We start from the raw sequence: 10,538 nt of genomic DNA on the forward strand, positions 1-10,538 counted from the left end.
TAAACTTTTAAATTATATTTTATTAGCAAAACATTTCAGGCGCCTTCACACATTTGATGTTCGTTTGTTCCATCTTTTTTAATGGCTGCCGTTGACTGCTATACCCTAACTTATTGGGTTATTTCTTACTTTTTTGCTATTGCAAGTAGTAATAAAATGAATAGCTATATGCCTGTGTTTGTGTCCTAATTAAATCATTCAGATAAAAATTAGTATGTCAATGATATGCACATCACAGAGCTCCTGGTGTACATTTTCCATGTTGACACCTTAAAAACATTAAGCATTCATTCTCTGACATGAACTTTTTAAAATAAATGATGTCAAATTTCCCAAGTGTCATTTGCCAGTCTAGTCCATCTATGATGGGTCTCACATCATTTTTGTTGACTTCAGTGGGGGAAGTGGGATGCTAGCTACCTAAAATTTTAGTATCCTCAGAGAATACTAAATTAGGCTTCCACAGAACTCTAACCAAAAAGCCTCTAGTTTTCCTTTTTGGAAGACTCCCAATTATGAGGGCCAAGGTCAGCCCTCTGTTTACCTGGTACTGGTCATAGTCCTCATGGAAACTAGAGAGGGAGGAACATGGTTGTGGTTTTGTTGGATATTTGAAATTTTTATTTTTGGAAAAAAAAAACTATTTTCAGCTCAGTTAAAATTTTGGAAGGACGATACTTTGAGTAAATAAAGGGGTTGCTGGTTTTAGCTGATAACAGACCAGCACAGTACTGGACCAGGCTGCCTGCCCAGCTGATGTTTCCTATCATTGTAGAAACTGAACTGAGTAGCCCACTAGCAAGACTCACGCCAGGCTCACGTCAGACAGGATGGGTCAGAGGGAAATCAACAGAGGGGTCTCCCAGCACAGCCACTGCAGCTTGTCAGAGTGTCATCAGGGGACATGGCAAGCCCGGTGCTGTGTGCAGCTGCTGCTTAGACGGTTTTCACGAGTGTTACTCATTTGGTCATTTGGTGTATCTGTGGTCATTTTCAGGTATTACTTCCCCACCTATGAGAATGACACTCTCCTGTGTACCCTGTCTGACAGTGAAAGTGACCTAACAGCTCAAGAGCCAACTGAAAGCGTTCCCATCATCAGTGAGGACACATCCAGACTATGTGCTTTAAAACAGAGCAGTGTTCTCAACCAATTGCTAATCCAGGGATGCCTGGAAAACTAGGAGAAGCTGCTGCAGACGCAGTGGACAGGCTGCCGTGGACACAGTGTCGCATGGTTTCCTCCTGTGAGACACAGACAAAAGAAGAGTTCAGAGTTGATCATCGACACAGCGCTATTCACTGCTGCAATCATGGTTGTTCTTAATGAAAATGTTTTCAAGAAATAAAGAAGAAAAATAAAATGTGTTGCTTTTATATTTGAACTGAGAAATTTTATTATAGGATTATCTTAAATGATTTGACTTCAGAAACTCGTGATTATCTACAACATGGAGAACGTAGAAGTCACAAACAGGCGAACGGTGAACCTGATCTTACGCCATTGTTTAGTCTCCTTCCCACGGGCCTGTCAGGCGTTCAGTGTGATTTCCGTACTAAATTGGGAACTTGTGAATGATTAAAACAAGACCCACTGAAGCAAAGAAAGATGGCCAAAGGTCTAGATAATGCGCAAACTAGGCTATTTAAAAATAATCCAAACCTGATTGTATTACATCGTTATTGTTTTCCTGTTACAAACCCCATAGAAATGGGCGTAGTGTAATTAGGCTTACTATTCCCCAAAATATATGTGCACCTATGTATGTGTTTTCCCGATTACATATTATAACAGCAATGGTAACAAAGGTAAGTACCACTGTCTGTTAACATAACTGCAGTGGTATTATAACACCTAATAAAAGGAACTTCTCAATATCATTTTTACTTTTCCCAGGTAGTCTCAAAAATGTCTTCTTATAGCAAGTACCAGCTGTGATGCACTTAATATATGAGGTCTTATAAGATGTCCTCAGAGGAGGGGGGGATGGAATAACGGGATCCTGGGTGGTGGGGGGAATAGGGTGAGGGGATAAAATCTGAAATATAAACATAATATCCAATAAAAAAAATATGAAAAAAAGAAAAAAAGATGTCCTCAGGAAAACAAAAATCACTTTTGTGGATTTCTACCAGAAATGAATAGCTTGGATAAAATAAACACCATGCAAACCTAAGTTAAGTGACAAGTCTGCAAAATAATTGGCTTTTATGCTTATAAAATGTCAACGTCATTTAAAAAAAAAAAGCTAAAATTGTTTTCTACATTAAGGAGGGCTAAAGATAGTGTGATGGATGGGTTGGATGAGGGAACAGGAAGTGCCATCTGACCTTCCATGAAAGGCAGTGGAATTATTGCAGATGTTTGGCAGGGTCTGTAAACAGTATGGTGTTTGCATTAGTTACTCTTCTTGCTGTGACCAGAAGCTGACAAAAAGCAACTTAAGGAAAAAGGGACTTATTTTGGCTCACAGGTTTGGGGAGCAGCCCATGAGGCGAAGAAAGCACAGCACCTAGGGGAGGAGGTGGCTGGTCATGTTGAAGCTGGTGAGGAATGGTCTTTCCTTTTAATCTGGGACTCTAGCCCATGCAATGGCATCACATACATTTAGCCTGGTTGGTTGGTATCGTCAATCTTCCCATGGGGCCGCAAGCCACTTCAGCTCGAGAGGTAGCTTTCTAATTCTGTTCTTTCTTTACAATTGAGACCCATACATATCATGTATGCTATACAACATGGGCTTTTGAGGTTCTAGGCTTTCCATGGTTAGTGGCAGCCTATGTGATAATACATTGCCTGGATTTGTAAATCATACCTGCTCTGACCATATCTTTGCATGCCATACATCAAGCTCTGCAGATAGATACCCATGTAGGCTTTTCACTAGAACCTAGCAAACACAGAAGTGAATTCCCTTATTGTGAAATGCCTAAGTAAAAGTCAAATTAAGTTAAATTGTCCTAAAAAACAAAGGTTAAAAAGACAAGTGTTCTCTTGTCTCTAGAATACTGTCTCTAGGAAACAGATTTGTTGGGGAAAATCAAACTGTGTCTGCAGTGTTCTCTAGATTGTTCTTCAGCTTTCAAACAGGAGCAAAAGGATGTAAGTTAAAACCAAGAATAGCAAGCTTCAGAAGGAGAAAGCTTTAGGGGTGAGAAAAGTGTTGCCGTGGAAAACAAGTCAAACATAACAGGAAAAGTGAGACCTAAGGAAAGGCAGTCACTGAAAGAGAAAAGCACTTGGGGTTTAACTCATAAGGTACTATTCTGGGGTTAGATGGGTCTATTTTAATGATCAAAGGAGTAACTTAAACCCAATCAAATCTAATAATAGAAGCAAAATTCCAGAAAATCACAGTGATTCTCTGAGAGACCAAAAATGCAAGCAACTACTGGCCAAGGCCTCTCCAAGCTGTAAAGACACCTTGCCAAGTAGCATTGGAGAGTTCTTTGTAAAAATGGACAAGCATCTGAATATGGAAGTTCACCAGTAATCCCAACACTTGGGAGGCTGATGTAAGAGGATTATAAATTCAAGAACAGCCAGGATACATACTAAGACTCTGTCAAAAATCAGAAACAGACAGGAAAGATGGTTCTGTACCCACATCCAGCAGATTAAACAAACACACAGAGACAGAGACAGGCTGGGGGCTGGGAGTAGGGGATGCAGCAATCAGCAGAAAGAGGGAACAATAAATGAAAAGAAACGGCTTGAGGCTTTAATGACTTTGTAGGTATCAGTTCAATTAAGGTAAAGCGCTGCTATGCCCAGGGGAAACATACCTGAGAAAGCTTGGAATTAAGACTCAAAATGGAGACAAGGAGAAAAGTAAATAACAAAAGGATCCAGGAAGCGTAGGGTTAGAGTTTTTAAAACCTACTTTAATTATGACTCTTTAATGCTTCAACCTCCCTTCTAGCCATCCCCGCACCAGAGGTAGGGGGAAAGAAAGGTTAATAGGAGACAAGGTTTGTGGACCTGTTTGGAAATAGTTTTTCAGGGAGATTCCAATCTTTGTTGTTAGCACTCCAGCCCACTAGCAAAAACCAAATGAATCAGCAGTGGCAGTCCAGTTCACTCAGCAAACACCAATCAGCAGCAGCAGCTTCACCCAGAAGAAACTGCAAGGCTCTGCCGGTCAGCAGGAGTCCCACCAGAAGTCCTTTGGTGTGTTTGTCTCTATGAAATCACCACAAGTGACGGTCAGCAAAGAAAGCAAGACAAACCAATGCAAGAGTGTCATCAGCAAAGACCAACATCAGTGAAGCCCACCAATGGCCAGCAAAGGACTACAAGATGAACCAATGCAAGAATGTCATCCATTGTCTGTTGGGTTATATTTATACTCTTTCCAAACATCACATGTCCTCTCTAGTGTCTGCTCCAGCAAAACATCACATGTCTTTTCACCAGACAGCTTCCAGAAAAAAACACTACATGTATGTTCTCAGCAAAACATGCTCTCACGTGTCTGCTTCAGCTAAACATCTTATTCATAAGACAGTTTCCAGAAAAATATCCCGTGACACAATTGAGTCTCCAATAAAACCAGAAATTTCCATGTCAAGGCATGATAGTGATAAAGATATCTGAGCCTGGATTGGAATATACAGAGAAGAGATCCCATTTATGTAGACATGTGGGAAGGATGCACTATTCACAGAAATGTACTGTCCTGGTAGGTGGTTGACCTCTTGCTTGGAAAGATAGTCTCACCCATGTTGAGTAATTGAAATTAATGGTTAAACCTAAGGCACAGATATCAAAGATGAAAAATGTGGAAAAGAAGACAAAAGACTCCTTTTCGTGAGAAAGAAAAACTTATTACTTAGCACAGTTGCTTTATCTACATCTTTCTCCTTCGATGGAGATGGTTGCATTTTCTTTTTCCTTCTCCCCTCCCCCTTTTTTTGAAAAGTATTAGAAGTATTATCTATATTTTGTATTGATTAGGTCATTTGTTTACTTAATATCCCCAATCCTCTCCTCACAGTTCGCTGTCCCATCCCTTCCCTTCCCCCATCTACCCATCCTCCCCTTCTCACAAAAGAGAAGGGAAGGCTCCCATGGATATCAACCAGCCTTGACATATCACTAGGCTCATCTTCTATTGAGGCTAGAAAAGGCAGCCTAGTTAGGGGAAAGGGATCCAAAGGCAAGCAATGTAAAGACAAACAGCCCTTTAGGAGCCCCACATGAAGACTTTGCTGTTAGACATGTGCAGAGGGTCTAAGTTCATCCTATGCATGCTCTCTGGTTGGCAGTGCAGTATCTATGAGCCACCATGGGTCCAGGTTAGTTGATTCTGCAGGGTTTTTTGTGGTGTTCTTGACCCCTCTGGCTCCTTCAATCTCTCCTCTCCCTCTTCCAAAGAATTCTCCAAGCTCCATTTAATGTTTGGCTGTGGGCCTCTACATCTGTTTCCATCCGTTGCTAGATGAAATCTCTCTGGTGACAGTCATGCTAGGCTCCTATCTGGAAGTACAGCAGAATACCATTAATAATGTCAGGGGTGGGCTCCCTCTCATAGCATCCATCAGTCTCAAGCTGGGCCAGTAATTGATTGGCCCTTCCCTCAAATTTTGCTTCATCTTTTACCCCTGTACATCTTGTAGGCAGGACAAATTGTGAGTCTACGGTTTTGTGGCTGAGCTGGTGTCCCAATCCCTCAAATGGAGGTCTTGCCTGGTTATAGGAGATGGCCATTCAGGCTACATGTCCCCCATTGCCAGGACTCTTAGCTATTTATTGGGTTACTCCAATAGATTTCTAGGAGTTTCTATTATCCTAGGTTTCTAGCTCATCCCAGAATGCTGCTCCCCAACCCCCCAAAAGTCCAGTTATCTCTCCCAGTACTCTTAGCCAAGCAAACTAAAAGGCAGAGAAAGAGTATACGAATTAACAAAGTCAGAAATTAAAAGGGATACATAACAACAAACACAGGAAAAAATACAAAGAGTCATTAAGTAAAAAACCTGTACTACACAAAACAGAAGGACAATTTTCTTGGTAGATACCATTTAACAAAGCTAAATCAAGATCAGGTAAATAATATAAATAAACCTATAATCTCTAAAAAAAAAAAAAAAATAGAAGCAGTCATTGAAAGTCTAAACTGGCGGGAGGGGTGGCGGGCAAGATGATTTTAGTGCCGAATTCTACCAGACCTTCAAAGAAGAACTAATACCAGTACTCCTCAAATTATTCCACAAAATAGAAACAGAAGTAATCCTGCCAAATTCATTTTGAGGTCACAGTCACCCTGATACCTAAAGCATACAAAGACTCAACAAATAAAGAATTTCAGACCAATTTCCCTCATGAACATTATGCAAAATACTCAATAAAAGCAAAAATACTCAAAAAAAAATACTCAAAAATTGAGTTCAAGAACACATCAAAAACAGTGCCCATCACAATCAAGTAGGCTTCATCCTCAAGATGCATAATCAACCATATATACAAACCGAAAGGAATAAAACAAAAACACATAATCATCTCATTAGGTGCTAAAAAGACCTTTGAAAAAATCTAGCACCTCTTCTTGATAAAAGTCTTGGAGATATCAGGGATACAAGGCACATATCTAAACATTATAAATGCAATATACCACAAGCTGACAGCCAACATCAAATTAAATGGGGAGAAACTTGAAGCAATTCCACTAAAATCTGGGACAAGGCTGTCCACTCTCAGTATCTATTCTGTATCGAACTTGAAGTTTTAGCTAAAGCAATAAGAAAACTGAAGGAGATCAAAGAGATACAAATTGGAAAGAAAGAAGTCAAAGTATTGCTATTCTCAGATGATACGATAGTATAAATAAGTAACCCCAAAAATTCTGCCAGGGAGTATCTACAGCTGATAAACACCTTCAGTAAAGCAGCTGGATATGAAATTATCTAAAAACATTCAGTAGCTTGTCTATACACAAACTATAAATGTGCTGAGAAAAAAAAATTAGGAAAATAACAATAGCAACAAATAATATAAAATAACTTGGTGTAACTCCTACCAAGCAAGTGAAAGACCTGTATGACAAGAACTTCAAATCTTTGAAGAAAAAAATTGAATAAAGTATCAGAACATATCAAACATAAGGTATCAGAAGATATCTCATGGATCAATAGGATTAACATAGTAAAAATGGCCATCCTACCAAAAGCAATCTACAGATTCCATGCAAATCCCATCAAAATTTCAACACAATTCTTTATAGACCTTGAATGCACAATATTCAACTTCATATGGAAAAACAAACAAACAAACAAATGAATGAATGAATAAAAAGCAAGAGAACTAAAGCAATCCTGTACAATTAAAAAAAAAAAAAAAAAAAAACTTCTGGAGGTATCACCACTCCTGATTTCAAGCTGTTCTACAGGGCAAAAGTAATTAAAAACTGGCATTAAAAACAGACAGATTGATCAGTGGATTGGATCAAAGTCCCAAAAGTAAATCTAGACACCTATGAACACTTGATTTTTGACAAAGAAGCCCAAATTATACAATAGAAAAAAGAAAGCATCTTTAACAAATGTTGCTGGTCTAACTGGATGTCTGCATGTAGAAGAATGTGAATACATCTGTATCACCCTACACAAAATTCAAGTTGAAGCGGATCAAAGACATCAACATAAAATCATATATACTTAACCTGATTGAAGAGAAAGTGGGGGAAAGCCTTGACCATATTGGCACAGGGGGCAGCTCCCTGAACAGAACACCAACAGCTCAAGTACTAAGATCAACAATTAATAAATGAGACCTCATGAAACTGAAAAGCTTCTATAAGGCAAAGGACACCATCAAAAGGACAAAACTGCAGCCTACAGAACAGGAAAAGACCCTCAACGACCCCATATCTGACAGAGGGATGATATCCAAAATATATGACAGACTCAAGAAATTAGACACCAACAAACCAAATAACCCAATTACAAAATGGGGTACAGAGCTAAACAGAATTCTCAACAGAGGAATCACTAATGGCTGAGAAACACTTAAAGAAACGTTCAACATCCTTAGTCATCAGGGAAATGCAAATCAAAACAACTCCAAGATTCCTCCTTATACCCATCAGAATGGCTAAGATCAAAAACTCAAGTGACAGCTCATGGTGCAAGGATGTGGAGAAAGAGGAACACTCCACCATTCAGCAATGGGATGCAAACTCATGCAACCACTTTGGAAATCAATTTTGTAGTTTCTCAGAAAATTGGGACTAGATCTACATCAAGATCCTGCTATAGCACACCTGGGCATATACCTAAAGGATGCATCAGCATACCACAAGGACAGTTGCTCTGTTCATAGCAGCTTTATTCATAATAGCCAGACACTGGAAACAACCTAGATGAACCCCAACTAAAGAATGGATAAAGAAAATCTGGTACATCTGCACAACAAAGTACTACTCAGCTACTAAACACAAGGACATCATGACTCTGCAGGAAAATGGAAGGAACTGAAAAAAGATCATCCTGAGTGAGTACATAACGGTATGTACTCACTTATAAATAAATTAACATCAGTCAGAAAGTACAGGATAACCATGCTACAGACCACATACCCTAAGAAGCTAAGTAACAAGGAGGGCTTAAGTTGCTTGAATCTCACCAAGAAGGGATATGGGTAGAGAGAGGAAACTTGGGGAGGGGTGAACAGGACAAGGAGGGATGAGGTGCAGGAGAGCAGAGGGAGGGTACTAAAAGAAATGGATGCATTTTCAAACTGTGAATTTGAAGACCAGAAACCAGTGTCTTTGTCCTTTCCTCTAACTATTGTTTGTGCCCTGCCTTCCTACAAAGAGAACACATCCTAGAGACTCGAGAGTCAGCCTGAGTTATATACATGCAGATAACATTATACAAACTGGGCAGGTTGTGTATATAGTTTAGGAATGCACGCATATATATGAACAACAGTTAAAGAAAAAAAAAAGGCCATAAATAACAAGTTCATGGGAGAGATAGGAGGGAGGAAATGATGTACTTACATTAATTTCAAAACAATAAAAATAATTATTTAAAAAAGAAAATATATATATATACCCTGGCTACTAGAAAGATCATCTTCCAACATAGAGAAAAACTATTCCAAAGGATATCCAGAGAGGATTTCTGATGCAGAAGAATCATCATCTAAAAACAGACCTACTATGGACTTTTGGTTGCTTGGACTAATAAAGCCACTTTATTGCTTAGAGCCTTTAAGTAAGTCTCTAGACGATGCAGTAGGCAAGTCTTGGGTGAAGTAAACATGGGAGTAACATCATGTCTCCAGTTGTCCCACTTGTCTGAGTGACAGCTCTAACTGAGCAACCACACACTTTCCGTCTATTAAATATAAAACCTCACTTCCCCTACTTGAGTGTTTTCACATTTGTATCTCTGTCCATTAACATCTGCTTGTCTTCCATGCACCAACTGGCCCAGCCCACTGTGTATCACTACACTAATTTGTTTCCAGCTGGGGAAGCTTTAGATTCACAGACTAATGAGAAGTAAAGGGAGGAAGGCCAGGATGTCCTTGGGTGCCACAGACAGACATTGCGAGTGGTCTTTCTCCATTCTCCCTTCTGAGAGAAAATGATATAGTAAATGAGAGGATTTGTTAGATGAAAATTTTAATTTATAAGAACCCCAGTTGGCTATCCCCATGAGACAAAAGCCATAATAAGAAGACAGACTGCACTTCTCTGTTTGGTATCGAGTAAAGAATATACTGGAAACTTGGGCAGAGTGGCGGGCAAGGAGAAAACAACGTGTGGCCAGCCAGAAAGGCAGGAAAGATCCAGGAGAACAGGAGCTAGAGAGACTGTCAGCAGGTCAGCACCTGAGAGGTGAAGGTTTGGAGAGTTGGTGTGTAATGTGCACATTTCTTCCTTCCGCAGGATGCAGTGGTGGCGCACGCCTTTAATCCCAGCGCTTGGGAGGCAGAGGCAGGCGGATTTCTGAGTTTGAGGCCAGCCTGGTCTACAGAGTGAGTTCCGGGACAGTCAGGGCTACACAGAGAAACCCTGTCTCAAAAAAAAAAAAAAAAACAAAACAAAACAAAACAAAAACAAAAAGTTCCTCAGGAGGTGGCACCAAGGTTGACCTCTGACCTCCACACAAGCATGCATCTGCATGCACAACTACCAGTCAGGACCAGATGAGTTCGTTTTCAAACCTGTGGCACTTGAGTCATGTGGTAGTTACTGTGCAGCTTCTTCTTCCTAGACTAAAACCGTCTCCCAGTCAGTGGTCTATTGCTATGAACAGACACACGACCATGGCAACTCTCACAAGAGAAAACATTTAACTGCAGACTTGCTTATGTTTACGGAGGTTTGGTGGCAGAATAAACTGAGAGCTCTACAGTCCATCAGGATCGGCGGGCAGCAGGGCAAGAGACTCTGGGTTTGGAATGGGCTTTGGGAAACTTTGAAGTCCATCGTCAGTTACACACTTCCTCCAGTGAGGCTACATATCTTAATAGTGCCACTCATGATGAGCAAGTATTCAAATCTATGACTGTTGAAGCACCATTC

At 40.1% G+C, this 10,538-nt stretch overlaps 1 protein-coding gene across 1 annotated transcript in view; it reads left to right on the forward strand.

Moving 5' to 3' along the window:
- The window catches only part of Znf277 (zinc finger protein 277), a 119,005-nt gene extending 117,124 nt beyond the window's left edge, over positions 1–1,881 (forward strand). The window contains exon 12 of the mRNA XM_034514586.2: positions 998–1,881. Within this exon, the coding sequence (XP_034370477.1) occupies positions 998–1,184 (187 nt within the window). The 3' untranslated portion in view covers positions 1,185–1,881. The remainder of the gene's footprint in view (positions 1–997) is intronic.
- The last annotated feature ends 8,657 nt before the right edge of the window (positions 1,882–10,538 follow it).

This window comes from Arvicanthis niloticus, chromosome 11 (assembly GCF_011762505.2).
Source record: "Arvicanthis niloticus isolate mArvNil1 chromosome 11, mArvNil1.pat.X, whole genome shotgun sequence".
NCBI lineage: Eukaryota > Metazoa > Chordata > Mammalia > Rodentia > Muridae > Arvicanthis > Arvicanthis niloticus.